The sequence below is a fragment of the Bicyclus anynana genome, chromosome 19, assembly GCF_947172395.1.
Source record: "Bicyclus anynana chromosome 19, ilBicAnyn1.1, whole genome shotgun sequence".
NCBI classification, from domain to species: Eukaryota; Metazoa; Arthropoda; class Insecta; order Lepidoptera; family Nymphalidae; genus Bicyclus; species Bicyclus anynana.
Window position 1 is genome coordinate 7,476,804 of NC_069101.1, and position 26,201 is coordinate 7,503,004.

Sequence of the window (26,201 nt, forward strand, 5' to 3'; positions counted from 1 at the left end):
AAACTAAAAAAAATAAAATGGAGTATTTTTATTTTTAATTGATTATTACATATATTAATTAACTATTTCCAAAGTCAGTTCAGCAGATCCAGAGATGACCCCCTACAATACCACAAATCTCTTTACAATATAAAAATATACTGTTTCGGAATGTTTTAGACTATCAAAGGAGTATAATTCCATAATACATATTTTTTGCATAACTTTAACCTTTTACGCAACGCACGTAATGGAAGCTCTCGAAAGGAATAGTTTTTCCCGTTTGTGCCACTTTTTCAATGATGCTCCGCTCCTATTGGTCGTAGCGTGGTGTTATATCTATAGTCTGTATATCCTTAGTCGATAAAATGGCTATCCAATAAAAAAAATAGTTTGTCTATTAGAACTCGTACATAATTCCTGAGATTAGCGCGTTCAACAGAACAAATATTTCAATTATTACATTATCACGAGCAGTTCCTACAACCTAAAATAAAAGTGAAAATGGAAGGCAAAAGAAATTCTACAGTCGACCTCCATAAAAGTAAAACATAATTCAAAATGTATAAACCACAGTAGAAATAAAACACCATCTCTGAATTTTAAAAAAGTCTAGATATTTTCATCCCGTTGGTTTAGGCGGTGAAATAAAACGACTGCACTGCAGATTATTATAAAAATGTGTTTTTAATTTAAACGTACTGCTGTAGATCTCATATTTTGCGCTCGGAGATCGCAATTTCCCGGATACTCGGAAAAGCTACAAATGTTCGCGAGCTCCCGTCGGAAAATTACATTTCATAAATTTTAGTGTTGTGAACGTTTTCATATCGATCATAGGTCGACTGATATTATTATTTAATGCAAGATATTATTTTTAGGCGTAAGTTCATAAACGTTAATTCAAGATTGGAGTTTAAACTTTATTTGGATCTTTAATACTTTGACGTTCTATGCACACTAGTATTTGTTTCCAATAAACAACACATTCAAAGTTCAAACTTTCTACAAAGCTGTCGTCACTTTTCAATTTTGTAATTAATATACGCCAACTAATTTTCAACCTATTTTCTCTTATAGTGGACGTTCATGTCAATATCACATAACTCTACCACTACCGACAAAACCAAGAAGTTTGTTAATTTTTACGACATGAACTCGAGACCACAGTGGTTGTGGCCCTGCCGTGGACCTTTATAGTGGTACCCCTATGTGTCATCAGAAAGTGATCATCAGATGATGATGATACCCCGTTTGACTTTATAAGTAACCCTGCAAGTTAGTATTAAGTTCACGTATCTCTATGCGTAAAGATATTTTAAAAACTCAACAGTGTGAGATTCGTCTCTATCTCTGTACTTTAACAGGTGATAGGAGATACAGACGAATTCGAAACTCATTATAAATAGTTACAGAATATCCCTACTGTTCACATTTCTTGATGTTTTATAACTGTAAAAGTATCGACATCGCACGAACGGCACATCCCTACATCTCGCTGAAGAGCGTACCGCAGTTGCGGCGAGCACGCGTCGTTGCGCGAATCACACGTCTCGTTTCACAAGATAACAATTTGTGCCCGGTTATTTACCGTACCTACAGCCTGCGCCAAATTGGATCGCGTATACGTGTATTTACATAGCCTATATATAAATAGGAAAATGGAAATTGAATTGAAATGAGAATGATTAGCTAAAAATGCGTTCCAGTTTTGCACGTTCCCTTGCTAATGTACAAAGAACGGTTAGGTACGTAACGTACGTCAGTGTATGAAGTCTTTCAATATCTCCTACGAGTATCCACCTAAGCAGCAGATGTTTTAGTGCACAAGTGTGTGTACTACTAAATGTGCTATTTCTGTATTCTGTTCATTTCATAGTTGCCCGACAAGTGACAGTAGACCGACTATGGTTCTAGTTTCCTACTACCTACGAGTAAAAAGTTATCGCATTCAGAGAGGAAAGTAGTAGGTGTACTCGTTTTTAAAAACAGGGACAATAATATCAATATTAATATTAATATTTTCAAAAATATATTAATATTACCTAAATGAATTAGGCGATAAAACCTAATTGAGGAAAACGGAAAATTCAATGAAGCATATAAAAAATTGAGCAAGGAAACCCCTTAATAAAGGTTTCCTTATAATATGCTTTCAAATGACGCAAAACCTCATCCTTATCTTAATGATTTGGTAAAGGATGTACTGACTAAGTATTGTTGTTTTCAGAGAGGAATAAAAATAGGAATCATGGCAAAAACAGTTAAAATATTAATATTTCAACAATTAATTGAGAATAACAGAAAGGAAACAGCCTCCATACAAACTCGGGGCCCAAAAAGTTCAAAAGCTGAAATTGGCCATAAATTAGAACATAGGTAATTATGGAGATCTCATGAGGTCAATTATCAGAAAAACCTACGTTTGCAAATAAGCTATCAAAGTTTCTAGGAAAACTATCAGTTTGACACATAAAATGAATAAGCTTCAAACTTTTTAGCCTGCCATAAAACTGATATCAGCTTAAAATAAAAATGTTATTATTTAATCAATGACTATTAATTTAGTATGAAAATGTATGAAATAGGTCGGTCTCTTTAGGTATAATTCTCACAGAATCTCGTTTTTCTAAAGTAGGTTAAAAACAACCCTCGTTAGATTTTTTCCGTAATTCCCAACATTTCAAGGCATGTTCTGAGGAACCACGTTTCCTGGAGCCGTCCTCGCTATCAGCCGGAAAAAGAATTACTTCCGCCGTTGTCAACAGATACTAAACCGCACTTTTATAAGGAAACTCTTTTGTTTTATTGCCCTTTTACCTAATAGCGGCTATCTTGTTACCGCACGAACAGGATAGCAAAGAAATATACGTTTACAGGAACTACTAACTTTTATCCATAATTATTAAGTCACTTTTACATTTGAAATTCTTTATTATCTTATCAAGTTAGGTTAATTTTTACCTTTTAAAAATATTTATTGAAAACCTTTGACGGCATCTGTGGCGCAGTGGTATGCGCAGTATATTTACATGACGGAGTTCCTGGGTTCGATTCCCGGCTGGGCCGATTGAGGTTTTCTGAAATGGTCCAGGTCTGGCTGGCGGGAGGCTTTGGCCGTGGCTAGTTTTACCACCCTACCGACAAAGACGTACCGTACGCCAAGCGATTTAGCGTTCCGGTACGATGTCGTGTAGAAACCGAAAGGAGTGTGGATTTTCATCCTCCTCCTGACAAGTTAGCCCGCTTCCATCTTAGATTACATCATCACTTGCCATCAGGTGAGATTGTAGTCAAGGGCTAACTTATAAAGAATATAAAAAAAAACCTTTATTGCTGTTATGCGAAACTGAAGAAAACTCAAGAAAAATAGGAAATTTTGATTTTAAAAGCCTTCTTAAATTAAAAGGCCTCCGGAGCGCAGTGCTATACGCGGTGAATTTACAAGGCGAATGTTCTATGTTCGATCCGCGGCTGGGCCGATTGAGGTTTACTTAATTGGCCCAGGTCTGGCAGGTAGGGGGAAGCTTCGTTCATGGCGTTCCGGTACGATGTCGTGTAGAAAACGAAAGGGGTGTGGATTTGCATTGTACTTCTAACAAGTTAGCCCGCTTCCGTCTTAGATTGCATCATCACCATCAGGTGAGATTGTAGTCTAGGGCTAACTTGTAAATAATTAAAAAAAACATTCTATTATTTTATGCTATGCAGTCTAAGAAATGTGGAAATGTGGAAGGCAAACGGCCACGAGGTAGATCTCCAACCTGATGGTCTAAAGGAAGCAGGAGCCCGAACCTTTTACAGTGCCGTCCAAATGGCCAGTACTCGATGGAGGAGCATTGTAAACCAAACGATAACTCGCCAAGGTGGTCACGATCCTCAGTCATGAGGGACCGACTAGAGAGAGATGCAGTCTAAATTGTGTTTCAACAATTTAGAAGGAACTTGGTCACCTATATCATTATCTTTTATATCCGAAAGTTCTTTTACCTATTCTCACGTTCCTATTATACCACATTTGTATGTCGCCGCTCATTGTCACCGCATCCCGGACAAATTATTGAAAAATTAGGATATCGCCGCACAGTCACGTTTCGACCATTAACGGGAGACAAAACGACCTAATTCCTGACGCGACAAAATATTCACGAACTGCTATCATTGCGCAAAAAACGTCAATGACAAGATTAATTTACGGTCAATTTTGTCGCTGCCACGGGATTTTGAATCTTAATGTAAATACACATGAGTTATGTGTAAAATGTTGGGTACAATCAGTGGGTGTTGCATGCCCCATTGATCCTGTATTAACGGCACCCCATTGATTGTCACAAAAACGGCTATCGTTCGGTGATCGGTAAACAATCAGGCTGCTGCCGTTTGTAGATGTTTTTGGTTTTGTTAGAAATACGTACAAACAGACCTATTTTGTTTATTGTGCAGTATGTTCCAGTATCTTTTTTAGCCCTTGACCTAGTTACAAGTATATCGCATGAGTTACAAATGAGAAAACTAAACTTAGCAAGTCAAATCGGTTTGACAATAAATCCAATATTAAGTAATTTTATTTAAATAAGTTTGGATTTAAATAAGTTTTGGCTGGTGGAAGGCTTCGGCCGTGGCTAGTTACCACCCTACCGGCAAAGACATTTCGCCAAGCGATTTAGCGTTCCGGTGCGATGCCGTGTAGAAACCGAAAGGGGTGTGGATTTTCATCCACATCCTAACAAGTTAGCCTTGTTTGTAGCTTCCGTCTTAGACTTCATCATCACTTACCATCCGGTGAGATGATAAGTAAGGTAAGTGATGATGAAGTCTAAGACGGAAGCTACAAACAAGACTAACTTGTTAGGATGTGGATGAAAATCCACACCCCTTTCGGTGCCTAAACTTATTTAAATCCAAACTTATTTAAATAAAATTACTTAATATTGGATTTATTGTCAAACCAATTTGACTTGCTAAGTTTAGTTTTCTCATTTGTAACTCATGCGATATACTTGTAACTAGGTACACTGTGATACCAGCTATAATAAGATTAGTTGGTTTTTCTGTGGTCACAAAAACCAACTATGCAACTCAACTGGAACAGCTAGTCCATAAAAAACCTGTTACTCATGTCAACCTCACACTTTATGATAATGTACTTGGTGATTGTAATTGACCTGGCACTTGGCTACCGTAATAAATACCTTGGATCAATTGTAGGTATATTATAAAGCGTGAATCAATTCATCTAAAAAGCAAAATGAACCTGACGACTCACCATTACCTGCGAGAAAATTATGACTAAGTAGAATTAATATGGGTGAAATTTAAAAAATATTATACGAGTAACAACTCGTTCTTTATGATCATCAAACGGTCTCAAAATGCAGTCTCACATCTGGTTGCGTTAAAACGGATTAGTGCAAAGATTACAAGCGAAAAAATCCTCCTGACAAAGACACCGGCGGCTGTCAGCGTGACAATTGGCGGGACACGGAATTATTCGGTTAGTTACGTGTTTTTTTTGGCTATCATCGGGGTTTTTTATCAAATCTAGAGCAGTGGGGTGAGGTTTTTTTCTGTTTTCCTGGAAACATGTTTGTTTGTGAAGTTTTGGATCGTATTTCATCCAATTAGTTAGAGCATATATACTATATTGTCTCTTCTATAAAGGAGGAGGACTGGCCCTGTAATAGGCCGTTAAAAAGGTAATGATGATGATGAATGTAAAATTACCTTTAAGTTTAAACATTTGTTGTAGATGTATAGTAGTAAGCCTGCATATCTATATAGTCTGGTAAGTTCGTTGATGAAACTCCCATGATATGCGGGTGACGGGGGGGAAAGACTGCGCGGGTGTGAAATCGTACGTGCGGGGAAGTGAAGTGCATCAGTCGTGGGGTTTTCATTCATCGCTACACGCCCCCCGGCCCATCGGGAGTGTTACAAACGGAGTTGTCAAGCTATAGATTTATTCCTAAAATAGAAATGAGTACTTACCTATTTAATAATAGAATGAAATCGAAGTACAATTGCTCTTAAAAAAACTAATGCTATTGATTAGTTAGATGTAATAAAATTAGTTTACAGTATAATTTACTTTACGGAAGTTTGATAGATTACCCAGAGTTAATTCTTAAATTTTCGTATTCGCTTTATAATTTACGCAAACAGCACGTTTCTATATAATATTTTGACATCCAATACGCAGCGCTCATGCAAAAACAAAACGCTTATAATACTGCGTCGAAAGTTAAGCATCTTGGCATCCCACGCATCAACAATCGCCTACTGAAGTCCATTGTGTAAACACTTCATAACCTAACCCAATAACCAATGCATATATCGCGTTGCTTTCGGAGTATTTCATTATTTTGTCTACACGGATGCTGGCGATCCATCGTCCAGTGAGCGTAGAGCCATAACTCTTGGAGCAGCTTGGAGTTTTATTACTCCCGCGTGGTATTAGAGAGGCCATCGCAAATTGGTTGTTGCCAACATTGTGGCGCGAACGTGCCGTGGCTACAACTCCACGGGCTATTATTGTTCTGGCCAGCTCGGATGAAATATTGCCCCACTGTGTACGCTCGCACTGTTTTTGCGAACGCGAATTTGTTGGTAAAAATATTGGCGGAAATAAGATGCCGCAGACATACGTGTTGTGAGTTTAAATTTATACCGAATGTAATGAAAAATAATCTATATATATAAAAATGAATTGCTGTTCGTTAGTCTCGCTAAAACTCGAGAACGGCTGAACGGATTTATCTCATCTTGGTCTTGAAATGTTCTTGGAGTTATAGGGAAGGTTTAAAAGGTGAGAAAAATTAAAATAATAGCTGGGAAAACCATAAAATCAACCCTTTTCTATTTCCCATATAAACGTTTGAGTTTTAAGCAAGGGTAGGAGTAGGGTAGGGGTAGAATAGAGGTAGGGTAGGGGTAAGGGTAGGGGAAGGGTAGGGGTAGGGTAGGGGTAAAGTAATATAGAGTAGGGATAGGGAAGAAGTGCACATAAGTCAAAGCGAAGCTTGACCGGGTCCACTAGTACAAAATAACTATTACACCATCACCTACAAAAATAAGCTTTATCTCATATCTGAGTAAGTAATCAAATCTATACTAATATTATAAACTGAAGAGTTTGTTTGTTTGATTGAACGCGCTAATCTCAGGAACTACAGGTCCGATTTGAAAAATTCTTTCAGTGTTAGATAGCCCATTTATCGAGGAAGGTTTTAGGCTATATTATCCCCATATTCCTACGGGAACGGGAACCACGCGCGAGAAACTGCGAGGCGTCAACTAGTGTAACTACAAAACTAATTGTTGTTGTTTTGTGTTTCTATAAAGGTTGATCTTTTACTCAGTAAGCTATTAAACTATGTAATTTGTTTAAATTTGATTAAAAGCTGTTACACAATTATTTTTAATCATAGACAAAGATAACGCTTAACAGCAAAATCTCCTAATAATGAGTGGCGATAGCATTCTAACATGCATACGTTAGCGGGCTTGCTAGTAGCTGAATCGCATTGTAGTTGTTCTCCATAGCTAGTTTATCCTTAGTTAGTCAATGTCCCGACCTGCCACTGGAATAGAGCTTATTTGGACGGCCTCTGTGGCGCAGTGCTATGCGCGGTTTACAAAACGGAGGTCCTCGGTTCGATCCCCGGCTGGGTCGATTGAGTTTTTCTTAATTGGTCCAGGTCTGGCTGGTGGGAGGCTTCGGCCAGTTACCACCCTACCGACAAAGACGTACCGCCAAGCGATTTAGCGTTCAGTACGATGTCGTATAGAGACCGAAAAGGGGTGTGGACTTTCATCCTCCTCCTAACAAGTTAGCCCGCTTCCATCTTAGACTGCATCATCACTTACCATCAGGTGAGATTGTAGTCAAGGGCTAACTAGTAAAGAAGAAAAAGAAATTGGAAATTATTTATTTAATTCACCCGAAGTTAGAAACGAACCAAAACCTCAATTTTGAGCTACAAAGGAGTAATCATACGATGCATAGTCCGTATCTAGATAAATAATTACGTAACTTATGCCACAAATATAAAAACATATTGAATCATGCACCCTTAGTATAACGAAATATTCCTTTAACAGGCGCATCGAGGGGAGGCCGGGGCAAAGTGACAATGATCCGCTGGCGAAGATAAATTTCTATCACGCCTGGAGATTAGCTGCTATTGTGCAACGGTGTAAGATTAACTGATAAGTGTATGATTGTTAATAATAAAAATGTTTGGATTGTGTACTTTTAGGGTGAAGCCGCCCTATTGTGTTATATTACTGCTTCTTCATCAGATAGATGCTCGTATGATATAGGTATGAAATATGGTTTTGTCGATACAGGTTGCGATTTATTATTATTAAATATACCAATAGAAGAGGTACTGTAACGCTTTGGAATCGATTTTAGAAGAGGTAGGTAATCTATAAGTCACATCCACTAAGTATATTGTTGTGATATTTTGGTGTAATGAATTAAAAAAATAAAAACATATTAAATAGCTGCAGTTATTAGAATCCTAATAATAATATTAACGCGAAAGTTTGTGTGGATGTTTGTATGGATGTTTATTTATATGTTTGGATGTTTGTTTAGATGTTTGTTACTCTTTAACGCCACAACTACCTACTGAACTGATTTTGAAATGGAAGAAGACTTTACTCTGGAATATCATAGGCTACTTTTCATCCCGGAAAAATCCATGGTTCACGAGAGATTTGTGAAAAACTAAATTTTACGCGGACGAAGTCGCGGGCGTCCGCTAGTATAGTAATATTATCCGCGAATTCACTTCCTCCATTATAAATAATTGTTTCACTTGCAGTCTATGATGGAATGCATTTGTCTGGAAGGTCATTTCAGATTTTTGCGGTATGAGATACGAGGAAACCAATCATACAATAGTAGTCGTCTTCATTAATTATACATACTTAGGTTATCAAAACCACTCAAACATGAACTAAATAAATAAAAATCAAAATGAACACATGACCTACCAGTTGTACAACAATGCTTCCCGAACCACGCCAGCAGTGGCGTGCTCTCCATAAATACAAAAATACCCTGCCTACCATGAGAAATAACTACGAATCTGTTTAAAGAAGAAATTTTACATTGTGTCAAGTTGTGAAGTTTGTACTTTTATTGCATGCATATTGCATACTCTAGATAAAGACTCTGTGCACACCAGTACTAATCATATTAATGTAATTTTTGTATAAACGAAATAAATTAAAACAGCGTTCAATATTTAATTAGTAGGATACAATTTTGCATGTCACATCGATAAAATTGTAATGCTGATTCGTTAATGAATAATTAAATTATCGCTGACATTGGACGACATTTCAATAATTAATACAATATATTTGTATTAGCATTAAAATTTATATTTAAGCATTGTACTTTTAACTTGTAAGGCGATGTTACAAATTAACCGTACTTATCACCCTCACCCTGTCGTCATGCCTGAAAATCAGCGCTACAGTTATTTAAGTTATTTAGCTGTATCATAGAGCTGAGGCAGCCTTAGTATTAAGTCTCATGTTTTCTCCTAATTATTTTTTGTTTTTTAACCGACTTTTTTTTTTTTATTCATTACAAGTTAGCCCTTGACTACAATCTCACCTGATGGTAAGTGATGATGCAGTCTAAGATGGAAACGGGCTAACTTGTTAGGAGGAGGATGAAAATCCACACCCCTTTCGGTTTCTACACGGCATCGTACCGGAACGCTAAATCGCTTGGCGGTACGTCTTTGCCGGTAGGGTGGTAACTAGCCACGGCCGAAGCTTCCCACCAGCCAGACCTGGACAAATTAAGAAAATCTCAATGTGCCCAGCCGGGGATCGAACGAACGAACGAACGATCGAATCTTGTAAATCCACCGCGCATACCACTGCGCCACGGAGGCCGCCTAAAACTTCAAAAAAAGGAGAAGGTTTCTCAATTCGACCGTATATATATTTTTTTTTTATGTATGTTCGCGGATAGCTTCGTCGTTTATGGACCGATTCTGATAATTGACTGAATTAATGATTTTATTATTATTAGCTTAGTATTACTCCTTCATCATTTATCTAATATGATATTTGCACCAATCTTATGCACTAATGGACTGCAGCATCATAAAGTAAGATTATCGTTATGACTCTTATCCGACAGTGTGAGTTTCAAATTCGTCTCCATCCCTCTTTATCTTTAGTGTCATGATAGAGAGAGAGGCATAATGGAAAAATTCGAAACTCATACTGTCGACTTACAAAAATATTTTAACAGCAAATGCTGCTTTGACTTATCAATTAATAAAAAATATTAAGTGTTTTTAAATAAACATTATATTTTGGTTTTTTTTTTTAATATTTATATGGAAAACTAAAAATAAAAATGTATTGGCTTTTTTGATAAAATATTTTAGTATCATGATAAATGCCAGTCTTCATAGAATTTCGCGACTAAACCGTACGAATTTTATTTCGTATCTACTTTTAGCAGATCCATTCACATAACGCATCTGCACTGTAAACGGAGATCATGGAAACTATCAATAAATATAATAACAATAAAAAAAAATGTTATTATTGCTAACAACAATACGAGTATGTCAGCCGCCTACCGTAATGAAGATGTAATAGGGACGCGTTAATCCTTTACTGGAAGGGGGTGGCCACTTTTGAAAAGATGTCACACGAATATGACAGATATTTTGACAGTAATGCAACGGACTCGGGATTAGCTTTAAAATAACAATTAGCGCTTTCTGAATGGAGCTTTTTAATATATATTAATACAGACCTCATGGCATTGCGTTTGATTTCGGGTAGCTGCCTGGTAAGTGGATGTTTTTATAAGATTTAGCTTATTATCGTTAAGTGAGGAAAATAAAGTAATCAGTACCTATGATACGATTCAAGGATGCCTAACGTTCATAACCCGGTTTTATTCAATCTCCAAAAAAAAAAACCTCCTCCTGTTTTTTGAAGTCAGTTAAAAACTTCGTAAAAGGACGTTCCTTAGGATTTAAACACAACACATGTCAACTGGCTACTATTTAAAATTTAAACTCGACTGTACACCAGAAGTAGACAAACTATACAAGAGAACTGCCCCCGTAGCCAAGTGGCTCATTGTTTCTCTTTCTACGATCGCTAACGCTTCGAAAACTAGAAAAATGTATGGGAACGACAGATCTTGATCACGTGACCTGTCGATAGCAAATGTCATTCCCATGCATCTTTCTAGTTTTCGAAGTTTTGATAAAAACAGTCCTTTGAGGAACCTTTCTCTTCAAGCTTAGGTACACCTAATATCATACTTCTTTCGATATTTATTTGATTGAACGTATAAACAAAATGCAATCACATTTGAAGATTAAACAATAAATGTAGCCAATCTATACGCAACGGTGCACAAAATTAATAACAAACATTACAAACGTATTACACGAGCTTCGACGCTTCGCATCGAAAAATAACCGGCAGTTCATAAAACATTCATAGCCAATTCCCTTTGTCAGGCTTAAAGCAAACATCGATGCGTAGCTCGGTTTGATTCGTTCACAATAACATGAAATTGCAATAATAATTAGTGGGATCCATTACTTGCCAATTTCGCATCAATTTTGACGCGCCCCGTTCTATAAAAATAATGCAAATGCTAACGATTAAATTATATTTTGATTGACATCTGCCGAAGCACCCCGTTTGAAACAAGTTTATCTCATACTGTAGTCCGTTTTGGGATGAGTTCCCAGATACTTTAAATAAATAATTTTATATTAACACATAGAGTTATGAATTTATAATCAAGACTAGGTTTATTCAAATATACTTCGGTATATATTTGGTGCTTCTCTACAAGTTTGAGTTTCACAAATTCTTTCATTAATTTTTTATACTGAATAACAAATTAATTTATTATATATAAAATGGTGTTTTTGTTACTGTTAAAATAAACAATAATCAAATAGTTATGTAACAATAACTATAATGACTTTGTTGCCTAGTTCCTTGCCTTTCAGTAAATTTTGCAGTATTTATTCTTTTGAGTTATGCTTCTACGTTAAAGAAAATTTAATATGCAGTGAATGTCTATTTATCGATATCTATACTAACCTACTACAAATGAACTTGACAGCTAATAATAGTTAAAACTTGTGGGAACATTTTACAATCCAACATTTCGCCAATTTCAACTAAAAAGGGAAGCTTTATCAACAAAATGCCAATAACAAATTCAAAGGGAAGAGATGCATTTCAAGAGATTTCGTGACAATTTGATTGTATAAAAACCTCGCCAATCAAGTTTTAATTTTTAAATAAGAATACATTGACATCTCCCGTCGTCGAAACTTCCGTTACTTTCGATTTTTTTGTGTAAAAAAGTGTAAATTTTTCAAAAAAAAAAATTGTTGACGGGGGTCACGCCTTAACCAAAATTAAGGTGTATTCGTACGCAACCTTTTATTGCACTTTGACACGGGATGATAGCATAAAGAATTCTTTTATTACCCGGATCCGTTTTTTTCCTTTCGAAGATTTTTATTGAGATATCAAAATTTGGGAAACGGTGGTTAGATAACGTAACCATATCTCGGAATAAACAATAGGCGTAACCCCTTCAGTTTACGTAGACATGTGAACATTGTATCGATTTAACCTAATCCTTTATATTTTTCTAGGATTCGTGAGATACACGAACGTTGAAATAAATATTGAAAAAAAAAACTGTTGAATCTCATTTTATTGAAATGTTCGTCAATTTTACTCTACCTTGGTGTAGAATTAAACTCTAAATTTAAGTTAAGGTTAAACTTTACAATGTTGTGTAAAATTAAATATGTAGTAAAGATTCTAAATATTATACTCGTATAGTCTAAGGATGTATTTTAATAAAGGGTTAAACATGAAATGAACATTTTTAAGAATTGGAGATATAATCTTTTTAACATATAATGAAATGGGCATGAAAATGAAAAGAGACCCATCTGGAATTATACTCTTTTGAACAAAAAAAGAATTTTCAAAAATGGTTAATAAAGAACAAAGTTGTGAGGTAACAAACATTAAAAAAAACATACGCTTCGAATTGAGAAACTCCTCCTTTTTTTGAAGTCGTTTAAAAGTATCTAGTTGTAAAACAACTACTAGTTAAATAAACTTCGAGTTTATTCGAAAAAATGCCAAACACGCTGACTTGTACCTAGAATAAATTGAAAGTTCAAGAAAACCAATGGAATCAGCTGTAAAAAGTGGCTGCAAAAGTAAACTTACTACAGAAAAGATTTCTCTTCTAATAGGGTAAGGGACATCAAAGGCTTTGCGTCCGATGGAACGGAAGCAGTGCGGTCAGCGTTTAGATTTGAACGTCATAATGACGTGCCCGCAATTGGCTCCTTTACCCTGACATCACGTACTGCATCCTGTGACTTGCTTTGCACTAAAATTTACTATTTTACTTTTAAAGTCAGCAATTCTGAAACTATCTTAGACGAATACTAGACTGAATTTTTTTTTTCATATTTTTTTGTTTTTGACAATACGAGCCAAAACGCCATCATGACGGAATTACAATAAATCCCATACAAATAGAGCGTTTGACAAAAATATTATTTAACAATTAGTTCAACGTTTAGTACTTACATCAAGTGTGTTTTTGACGTTTGGAAAATTTGTTTAAATACGTGATATTTAAATTATTTTTTTTAAGAAATCCTTAACTTTTATTAATTGACATACTTCGGACCCTTATTCCATGTAGGTACTACACAAAATAATATAAGTCAACTACCCTATTAGGAGACATAGGCTAACCAAACTTCCGTTACTTTTCGTTTTTTCACCAATGAGGCCGTTAAAGTCGGATTAGTTGAATTAAAATGAAAAAGATACCAGTACCTAGTTCTATCTAACAATTCATCAATCAGATTCCACTACAAAAAGTCGTTTTATCTGCCTCAATATTTGCACATTCGAATCTTAAGAACCGGAACTAAACGCCTCATATGATCACAATAGAGCGGTTTGACTGTAAAGTGTAACTTGACACCCACATTATTGTACAAGCTATCAACCGATATCAATCGTACATACTTTGAACATCAAGCAATAAAGCGCTTTAGTTCTGAATCGTTTTTATTTCTTAATTGTGTTATACACATACGACGATACGTAGTACGAGTAGGTACAGATAGGGTATATGAGTTTGGGGTGAGAGAATATTTGGTACAAATCAATGTCGCTAAACGAATCTTAATTAATAGTACAAGCAGATAGTCAAAATCTTGGATGGTAAGTCACCAATAACAAAATCATTTGAAACTTAGAGCATCGCCTTGCAGGGCACACTAGCTAAACGCGCTACCGTTTCACAAACAGCTGCTCGAAGATAGACAACAATACAGAAGAATTTCCCCGGAAAAGCTGAATTACAAAGAACTCTACAATCAAGAAGTATTATACTGTGCTAAAATTCAATGCAGTATCCACGTCAACTTGAGTTTAACTTTGTAGCGCTTTCATCGCTTGAATTTATCTTTTGATAGGCGCCTGCGCATCGTGCGTACCAAACATTAGAGCATCACTATTCTTGGATTACGATGCATCCGGCCTTTTGTAAGTTGAGAACATTATTCCAATACCACTAGCGTATGCGAATCTTTTAGATGTTCTTTTCTTCGTCTATGGACACAGGTGAATAATTATATTAATATTATTATCTTTGACGGATTTATACAAGAACTTGACAAACTAAATCCTCTTCATAAATTACTACTATCTATTGACGAAAACAGCATCTACGTAGGAGTATGTTCAGATAATATCACACCAATTGAAAGACCTTATGACTTAACATTTAAGGTCATTCACTTGGTCATACCTATATGTAAAATTTTGATTGATTAATAAACTATCGTTAATTAAAATAAAATATGTAGATATATGATTATTTTTTATATTTATTCCATCAAAAATGCTGAATCGTGTTGTAAATAATGAAATCCTCATTGTACTACTAAAGTAATTCGATACTTTCCGATAAATTTTGCCATAATCCTGGAATCGAGACAGACAATCGATTTCCGCTTCCTATGGGCAGATAACGCCACACCCCTTAAATCCGAAACTTGTATCATTCAGCCGTGAAGATGTATTCATTCATACCATGAATACTGGATAGGTATATCTACTAGAATCTTCACACTAGAGTAAATTTGGTAGGTTTGTTTCTGATAGGTAATGGTTGACGAAATAAAAAAAATACGAATTAAAATAAGCTAAAAAATTTATGACGAATTAAAATAACCTATGCCATAGCCATACCATAGCATACTATACTAGGACTATGGGAAAATCATAGTACCTAATCAACATAACTTTATCCCATAAATAAATTATAATAAGACAGCAACACAAAACAAGCTTTTCAAACATAATGAAGTGTGACGACCGAAAAAAAGTTTTACTCGAAAAAAAACGCAAGTGAAAACAACAGTGCTACTTAAGAACATCAATAAAGTAAACAGTTTACTACCGACGTTGACATTTGTTCCGAAGCTTCAGTTTTAGGGTATTATTTATTAACGAGTCCACTCATTGATGTTTTTTACACTTAATCCACTCTTGAGCCTGACACAAGTGGTCCTTTTAGAGTTCGACACCCTAAACGAGGCTGTCTAATTAAACACTCTGACAAATATCAATAAGGTATAGTAGCTGTAGGTACTTTGATTATAATTTACTCTAAATTATAATAAGTTTTGTCAACATATGAAAACATATCTTTACTCTCGATACAATTCAAAACCGGATTACGCTAATTGAATAATTTTTTAAATGATAGCTTCTTATGTGAGGGTAAACCGCTTCGTAATGTAACGCGTTACGGCGCCACTCTCTGGCTTCTCTTTCTCTCACGCATTATTTGATTCGACTGATGTTATTTTACGTGCTGATTACAACAAAAAATAATTAAAAACCCAAAGGAATACCTAATAACAATCGTTTTATTAAGGGTTTGGAAGTTCACCGGGTCAGCTAGTAGCGATGGTAATTAAATTTTCATTACTTATTGTCAAGTAGAATAAAATTAATTACTCACAAAAATACAAGAACGTCTGATTTTATTACGAAAGAAGTGCCGCTATTATGATTGGCTGGAAAGAATATCTTAGATTTCCATGGATTCACCGTGCGCGTGCTGGGTCCATCGCGTGGTAGAGAGAAAAACTCCGAGCAGACTCCTGAACTTGTGACTACAGGGTGTAGGATTAAGGAATTCCTTGACGATCGATCAACACTCCCCGAACCACTCAATGAAGAATGTTTCCCGCAGGATTAGTGAAAAACAGAATTTTACACTAACTATTTCTCCTTACTTTCAGCTCTATTATTATTGTATGATTTTAGATAATTTAAACAAAACAAGTCTTCTACTTAGCGAAATTTCTTTCGTGAAAAAGAATAAAAATTGAAAAATCGACTTACCGCCCACGCGTATCTTCTGTCGTAAGGCTGTCCAACCCATTTGCCATTAAAAGGTCCATATTTGGTCCCACAAGGGATGTTCCCTCTAGAAAATACTCCTCCAGACTTTAGCACCAATTCGCTCGGCAAACTCAAACTTAACTCGGCCTTATCACTTTCATCATTGAAATCCTCGTTTCTGTCTGGACTTTTCGTTTCTAAGAACCTTTGATTGGGTAAGTCTAAAGGCCTGGGTAAGTAATTGCGGCTAGCGTCGTAGCTTGTGAGATATGTGATATTGAGGCCGAAATCCAAGGAGTTATAGTATTCTTTCATGTCTGTGCCCGGGGCCATCGTCTCCTGCTTGATGTGGACTAAGGTGGGAGCGGATTCTGATGCTGCGGAGTCTGTCGGGCTTGGTGGAGGACTGCCAGACTCCTGGCTGTCGGCCGCTGTGGGCAAATAAAAAAAGATTATTATTATATAGGGTAAAACATAAAACTTCTAAAGTAAAGTGATTCTGCACAGCATTATCATAAATGTAGTTTGATGTTACGCTTTTTTATTTAAAAAAACTTGAAATTAATTTTTTTTAATTATGATTAGTCGAAACGAAAAGTTATGTTATGATTTAATGGTGATAATTAAAGACGAAAACTTAAAATTAAATTTATGAAGGTTCCAAACCCGCCTTGGTCCGGGAAGAGCCCACAACAAACTCAGCCTAGGTTTATTTTTTTTGTTTACCAACATTAACAAAAACTATCTCCAAGGTACTCTATCTAACTTCAGATAAGACATTTAAGTTTTATTTAATGCCTTGGCTTGGCTTTATCATTTGACCTGAATCCTGATATGGATAGTTTAGATTCCAAGATCTTTTGGTATTTATTCTGTATTGATACGGTTGGGCGTCTAGACTCTTATTAGTAAGTAAAGCGAGCAATTCCCGCTCCTTGACAACGCGAACCTGTCTTATATCAGGCTTAAATTAAAAAAAATTGATGGAATGCAAGATGGTCGCATTATGCCTGGCTTCCGCCCGCCACAAAGAACTTCCGCTTGTCTCTTGTCTCTCAGAGCATCCCTCCGAAATGCAAATCAACATGAAGATATGCCTTTGTTTTTTATTTTCGTCTTTTTCCGTCTGTAGCGATTATTAGCTAAATCTATCTTTAGGCATATTTAAAAGCGAAAGGTCACTCACTCATCACGAGATATCTAAAACCGCTTGACTTACGAAAGATTAAATCTGGCAGAGAGCTAGTTTGTAGTTAATAAGCGTCTGCTAAGAAGAAATTTTGCGACAAGACTTTTTGCAGATCTAAGGGAGAACGAAGCAGTGCGAAACCATTGCTGGTAGGCTATTCTGTAACGATATTTTTATAACTCGCAAGTCGGATTTTCGAATTCACCTCTCTCTCTCTCTGTTTAACACGATACTATAGAATGAGAAAGATAGCGGTGAATTCGAAACTTGTACTTGCGAGATAAACAAAACTTCGTTAGAGAATAGCCGTGCTGGTTATCCAACTTGCTAAAACCGCAAAAAGTTTAACTGGTTTCATTTGATTTTACTAATTTAATTTGCCTTGTTTAGTTTTCTTTTTAAGAAAAACAAATAGCCTGTTGATTCTACAGTAAACAACATAATTAAATAAATACATGTAGTTTGTTTTTAAGCTATAATACGAAGCATATAAGCAGAATCATAGAATTTCATACATGGATATCTTCATTGTGATGACGTAACCCCTTTACTAAAAGTTGTTTAGAGTTTGTTCAATGACACTCGTACAACGCATTATTTCTACTTTCGAATTAAAAAGAAATAATAAGTGTGAATTCACTGTTCAAATATAAAAGCTGTGGTTCAAATAGTATTATACTTTTTTAACCGACTTCATTTAATTAAAAAATCTAGACAAATTAAGGAATATATTCCTAGGTACACATTTTTATGAAAACATCTACCCGTAATTCCAATTCATAGTCAAATTGGCTTTACAAGCGACTTTAGATACACCAGGTATGGCCGTTTGTAGAGATTCTACCACATTTGCAAGGCAGGTTGAAATTGAACTTCAATAGTATAAAATTTTAAAATGTAAATTTTAAGTTGCTTTATTAATTATTTAAAAACAAAACAATGCATAGGTTATCTTTTAGGCTTGCTCAGACTTGGCTTTTAAAAGTGCGTTTAATGGAAGAATAATTGAAATTTTATACAAAAACATATATTGATAAACATTTCTGTCTCTATTTTATTCATGACACAAAGGGTAGCATTTTAAAACGGATCTAACTAACAAGGGAATAATAAAAAGGTACAAACGTTTACAAAGATGATTTATTAATCCATTACTGACACTAAAAGTACAAAGACAAACAGCCACCACCAGTGTTTAGCGGAGGAAACAAATTCATTACGCGACGCGAGCCAGCGCGTGTCATCAATAAACTACAACCCCAGGCAAATACAGCTGAAAGAGACACTCCATAAATCATAAACGCCCCGTTACTACTAATATACTTGTTAAAACAACCCCTCTATCTTGTCTATGCGTCTTTTAGCGCGTGGCGGCGAAAAAAATACAATATGTTTTTTTATGAACCTACAACGAGAAATAGACAAATAATAATAAATAGACTAACTACAATAGATACCTAGATTACCTGATATAAAGTAGCAGAAGTATTTATAACATAGCTTCACGACTAAAATATTCAAGTTAGCTCCAGCAATTACACCGACTATATTACTTTATTTATTAAGTATTCTTCAAAATACATATTAAAATTAAGCCTAACCATAGTGCAACATAAACCACAGTTGGTTTTATAGCAATTTTGGATAAACATAGCGGTAGACATCGATCGATGGCGGTAGATCATTTAGAGGCGATCTCTGATTTAGAGAACTGATTAATGGAGCACCTATTAAATACACATTCATATGTTTTACTCGGTGATAAAGGACGAATAAAAAATAGGACATTGTAAAACTAATTTAATTCAAAATTTAACTAACACAATTGTAATAATTTAATTCATTATGTGTTATGGTGATGAATTTATAACTATAATGAATTAGGTAAATCTAGATGTTTAATTTCGACTCGTGGATTTCAAATTTACTAATAATATACTTAAAATAATTAAGTAATTAATAAAATCTGAATTCTTTTGTAGATAAATTAGTACTTATCTATAAAGACGCCCTTACGCCGTCTACCAAATATAATCCCATTAGTAAACACATATGGAATTAATTTTACTACTAAAATGCCTTCCTGCGTTCATATAGTCGGATCAAACAACCCCTATCTCATTAAAGCGTCTAATGCCACGTGGCGGTAAAAAAACACATAAAATTAGACGCTCGATAGACCTCAAATACAATGAGATTATAGGAGGAGAGATAACTGCTTAGCATTATAAAAGTGCAGCTCATACTATAATACGCAGGATGTGTGTGAGCGCGTGTAAAGATTCCCTTTTTTATATCAATCTTGATGCATTCTTTGAGTTCTTTAACTCGGTTGCTATGCCAGTTCACCTGTCGAAGTCAATAAAAAAACTGATTTTTATTTATTTTAATTTATAATATACTAGCGGACGCCCGCGACTTCTTTCGCGTGGAATTTAGTTTTTCACAAATTCCTTGCGAACCATGGATTTTGCCGGGATAAAAAGTAGCCTATGTGTAGGTGATTCGGTTCAGTAGCCAAGGCGTGAAAGAGTAACAAACCATCAAAATCATCAGGTTTTCGCAAATCTCGGAATTCCATTAACTTTTTCGGAATAAAAAGTAGCCTATGTGTTAATCTCAAGTAAAAATTTCCATTCTAAATTCATACTAGTCTATACTTCTCGGTTTTACTCACTTAGTCCCGTTACCGTGAGAGTACCGTGAGAGGGGATAAAATATAGCCTATGACACACACAAATAACGTAGCTTTCTAATGGTAAAAGAATTTTGAAAATCGGTTTCTTAGATATTGAGATTACCTCCTACAATACCACCAACTTTCCCTATTTATAATATTAGTATAGAAGTACAGATTTAAGCTGTCCTGTCTTCCACAATGCGCTTCATTTATGTGTATAGTTTAGTCTGATCCATTCTCTAATGTTGTCTTACCGTTTTTGGTCTTTGCCTTGCCCAGTTCCTTCTAAGAAAAAAATTTGGAAACGATTTTTTTTTGTTAATGCATTTTAAATTACATTTCTACTAGAAAGTACCTTACCTTCTTTGCTTTAGGCCAAAAAGACACAAGTTTTTAACGTTTTTAGGGTAACTACTTAAGGGTAAAGGATATTGAACTTCGTATGTAAATAAAAACTTTTAGTGAAGGTACTTATAATAATGTGACTGGACAGAACGAGGCGTCGTAAAAAATGCGTTCGAATTTCAAATTCAAATTAGCCATCGCGTAGACCGTTTGGAGTTTTGTGAGCGCTGGCTTCGTGCACGGACAATGCAGAGGAGTCGTCGTTAAATCTCCGGTTTCCGCAGAAACTTGCGACGGATTTAAAATGAGAACAAAAGTGAGAACAGGACATGATGTAGAGACATTCTTTGGTGAAAAAATTACTTAATTATCTACTGAAAAATTCGTTTCATAAAAATTCTTTGTAGATTTACGATACAATGTTTACAATAGGTAGACTACTTTACTTTTACTTTACTTACGTGTATGAAATCATTTTAACATTCAGTGATTTTCGTTATTCTTGTAGATCTCTAAAAGCTACCGATTGACCAATATAAGTTTTTTGTTCTGTTTCCTGCATTAAATAGGGAATATCTAAAAAATATCTAGGGAAAAACCTAACCTAAATAAAGTCTAAACCTAAAGGAAAAATGAACAGATACAACCGACAGAATTCAAGAATAAATATTTTTCACCGTAACTTAAGAATGTAGAACTTGGTATAATTATGTAAGCTATCAGTACCTCTATCATTGGATACATATGATTTCGCTGATAATGGTGATGTAGATTCTGCGCCACGAAACAAGTCCCGTAGACGCGGCGCTAATTGTCGTATTGACGCTCATTGTCATTTGGTAATGGCGGTCCTTTTGTTATTTGTTTACAATCAATCATTCAATATATTTAAAATAAAATAAAATAAAATAGCCTTTATTAATGAAGATTTTGTACATTTAAATTATGTCCCTAATCTCATTGTGCCTCCTGGCAAAGGCCTCCTCCAGCTCCCGCCAGTGTTTCCTGTCCAGAGCTACTCTTCTCCAGAATGGGCCAGCTGTAAGCTTCAGCTCGTCTTCCTACCGTCTATGCTGCCGTCCATTTTCCGTTTCCCATTGCGAGGGCACCAATATATTTATAATCACTCAATTTTAGTTCAGGTTTAAGCCACGGGACTACTTTCGTGGCGCGGAGTCTATCATTTGAATTCGTAAATTTTAATCAGTACAAAAGCGAAAGGTATTGAAATTTGGCAGGGAGGAGATTTGAATTGTAAGATTGAAATTTGGCAGGGACACCGTACATAGTTAATATAGACGTCCGCTAACAACTGATTTTGCAAATGAAAAAGTCGCGGGCGCTTGCTAGTTTTTTATGTGCTTTCTAATACAGATAATATATCGAACAGCTTTCGCTTGAAGATAAAAGGGAATTAGCATTTTAGTACACCATAGACTATGTCCGAAGACCTCACGGCAAGGCAATTTCACGTGTTAGTTACGGGGACTGACAATAACCTCAGCTTACCGAGTCTGTCACAGAGTTCACAGGCCGAACATCATAAAATTATTCTCTCGACGCCACAATGACACTCATTATAATAAATTAGCACCTTTATCCACAAGTAATAAGGGTCAAAACGGCGTGCGCGTATTGGAAAATTAAGCAGGCGTGCAAACTGCATGCTTCATCAGACATACATTTGTAAAATAGGTATTCATTTGAGTTTTGACGACCGCGAGTGCTTCGTTGAAAACGAAACTTTCTAATAATAAAACAACTAACTGTCCCTTATAATGTTTAGTGTTTTAGGTACACTGTCGTACAAATATGCGCTTCTTTATTACTAAAAGTTGGTTTCCATTAATCTGGTAATTCAAGTTACAAGTTGCTCGATTACATATAGTATTAACATTCACTATTTAGGTTATCAAAGAGGGAAGGTATCAGTGTTGATATAAATAAGAGGGTATTTGATGACTTAAGCTCAGTTGTTTTTTAGGCAGTGTAGACGCCGTCACGCTGCCAGTTATTCCAATATATATGAAACATTGCCATTACAGGGAACAGGGTGTACCCGTCTGCTAAATGTGTTAAGGTAGGACAACAAAAATACAGCAATAAGCTTGGAGGCAGAAATAAATAAGATGGTATAACTTCCCCTGACGAGAAAAAGTAAGAGAGAAAATAGAAACTCTACTACTGCAAAACAGATTTAAAAAACAAAGATCTCTTAATACAATTCTTAGATTTTAAATTCAACATATAAGATGAAACAAATTCGTATCACAAAAGTCATCAATCAAGCTAAATTATATTTTTTTTTATTACATGATAATTTTATCTTTAACCACAACAAAGGGTAATAAAACCATATAAATGGGCACCTGAGGACCACGATACTTGTAGGTATAAAAACTTTTGCACGAGCGATGTAAACAAACCCTTAACAACTTAAGCTGTGTCAAACAACAAATACAAACTTAACAACACACAGCCGGCGGCCGCCAAAGGCTTGCACCTCCATCTTGCCATAGATAAAATACACAGATTATAATCTGTCATATTTTTGGGTCTTTTCAAGACACTTTCGCACACCCTTAACATATTTGGATAACACTCGATTGGGCTTATAAAAAACTTAAAACGCTTTAAGGGTTTGTGTTTAATAATATTGTTAAACCACTGATGATAATATTATTATTATTAGCTTATTGTAACGGCCTACTACAGGCTTTTCTACTAATTAGCGGACGCCCGCGACTTCGTCCGCGTGGAATTCGGTTTTTCACAAATCCCGCGGGAATCCCATGGATTATTCCGAGATCAAAAGTAATCTATGTGTTAATCCAGAGTAAAATCTTTTTCCATTCCAAAATTCAGGCAAATCGCTTCAGTAGCTGCAGCGTAAAAGAGGAACAAACATACTTACACACTTAACAAAAACTTTTGCCTTTATTACTAATAATAGAAGGAGGGATGTAGAGCGTAGACCCACCACGCTTCTCCAATACAATTATAATAATGTCAGCTACTGTCGATCAAGTAATCTCACATGCCTGCAGCGCTAACGGCTTGACGTCCAATAAAAAAGGTGGCGCGATCGGCATGATGTCATGCACATCGCTTTCGTTATTCACCTATTATTCATTCTCTATATAAATAAGCCTAAACCATCAAACTATATCTCTTTAAATTTTAGCCACTACATCTTGTAGTTATTGCTGGTAATAAGAAAGCTTGAAATAAGATTGGACGTCCCTGATTAAATTGGTACTTACAAAGATATCTACGTACCTACCACACGGTCGTCGGAAGATAACTCACAGGAAAACGACCTATACAAAGCACTGTCCTATGGCCGACGATGCTTGTATCTATTATCTATGTCTCTACTACCATCCGACATCCTACATTCTACATACCACATCCTACATCTTATATCCTACAGCCTACATCCTACATAAATTATAAACGCGAAAGTTTGTATGGATGTTTGTTAACGCCGCATGGAATTTCAAATTAAAATAGTTAATACCTACTTTCAATTATCATATAGGCTACTCTTTGTCCCGACAAAATCCATGGTTTCCCGAGATTTGCAAAAATCTGATGGTTGTCGTGGTATGAATATTTTTTACTCTTTCAGGCCGCCACTATTGAACCGAATTAGCTTAAATTTGGAATGGAGATATATTATAAACTGGATTGAAACATAAGCTACTTTTTATCCCGGAAAAAAAAACGGAAAGTTACTGTCCGCGAGTAACACCGCGGGGCGCAGCTAGGCAATTATAAATTTTCTTCAACTGCCTTGCTGGTCACATAGATATGTTAACCACTATGTGGTGTCGGATCATGACATCGTGAGATTTTTTGATGATTGGTTGTGTGAATAGAAAATATTGAGCTTTTAATTTTTCCAAGAAATTTTCAGTAGCAGTCTCATACCTATTGGAAAATTGGTGTCGTCACTCCGTGCCTCGAAGAATACTTTAATTTTCCTTTCCTTTAAGAAAACTTAAATACGTAATGTTTATAAAGATAAAAATCATTGGTTTATATATATATTCTATCCTTTTTTTGTACAAATATTGAAGTCCACAGTACCTCTCTAGGTTAACTCTGTAGAGGTAGGTACCATAAGATATAAAAACTCATTCGTATAAACGGACATTATCCTAGATAATATTTTTATATTCAATATTTAATATCAGTACCTAATTGTAATTATCTTAATTGTTCACCAATGGTCATCTATAATTCAATTATTCACAAGTATACATAGGTACTCAAATTTTGATTAGGTATCTCGATAGCGATATTCCTCGATAAAAATATTCCTCGATAAAGATATAAGGTATTGATATATAAATCATTGTTCTAAAGAAAACCGATTAAATAAACTGCATGTAATATCCTTTAAATGAAAAATATTCTTTTATTTTTAAGTAACCTTAGCTTTATAAAAATAACTCTATTTAGTATTTAAAAATTTTGAAAATAGAAACATGTAAAACTGAAAGCTTACCGGACATCTTCATTTTCAATTTTCAAACACTCTAACACAGCATTCTAGATTGTCTATAAGTCCATAAACACGCACCAACAAAAATCGTCTATAAACTATTAACAAATTAAGTCACTGTTTATTTTATTAATCCAATCATATTTGCAATAATAATTAAGTATATTTAAAAAAAATCACAGTCTTAATCCTTGGAACACGACACAATAAGAAATTAAAAAAAAAATAGCTTCACGTTTTGAAAATGGAATTACGAGTATCTCTAGTGATGTGTGTTAAGTCTGGTACGCACGATTTGACCGGACCGACGTCGATAGTGCAGTGCCGTCGGTAATCGCAAGATATGTGCGACGGCCGCGACGAGCGCTCCCAGAGTAACGAGAGGAGGCGAGAGCTCATCCCTAGAATCCCGAATCATACCCTCGCCCGGGCCGCCCCTTCCCCTCACACCCCGCCTTGTCTTTGTACCGCACCCCTCTCTTTCATACGAGTTTCGGGGACGCTTATACAAGGTTATCTGAAAACATTGATGCGAATATTTTTCTCTTGATTTTTTGACACTGTATTTACGCGAATATTTATTTTCACAATTTTTATTACTCTAGATACGCCTTTATACAATTATTACTTTTTAGTTAATTAACAATTTTCATTGCTCAGCAGAACAAGAGCTTTGGCTACTGGATTCGATATCGAAATGTTTTCATAATTGTCGTATCGATGACGCCGCAGTAGTGCCTCTGTAACTATGATTTACATCGATAACATTCAAACAATGGCACTACAGTTATCGGCTTCGCTTATAAGAATTCCAGGTACCGATATCCGATCTTTTTGTTCCATTTTCAAACAAGCTTTCTTCTATTCATGCGCGATATTACATAACTTGTAATTGAAGACTATCAATAAACCTCCATTAAAACTAAAAAAAATCTGATACGATTAAAAGGAGGTGCCAATAAAGTACAAACATTTTTTACGTATTAAAACAACAACTCAATAACGAA

General features: G+C 35.4%; 1 protein-coding gene across 1 annotated transcript in view; it reads right to left on the reverse strand.

Moving 5' to 3' along the window:
• The window catches only part of LOC112048943 (histone-lysine N-methyltransferase PRDM16), a 59,020-nt gene extending 33,466 nt beyond the window's left edge, over positions 1–25,554 (reverse strand). Inside the window, exons 1-2 of the mRNA XM_024086657.2 lie at positions 25,198–25,554; positions 16,471–16,901 (exon numbers count right to left, since the gene is read on the reverse strand). Of these exons, the coding sequence (XP_023942425.2) occupies positions 16,471–16,901; positions 25,198–25,210 (444 nt within the window). The 5' untranslated portion in view covers positions 25,211–25,554. The remainder of the gene's footprint in view (positions 1–16,470; positions 16,902–25,197) is intronic.
• Between the last annotated feature and the right edge of the window lie 647 nt (positions 25,555–26,201).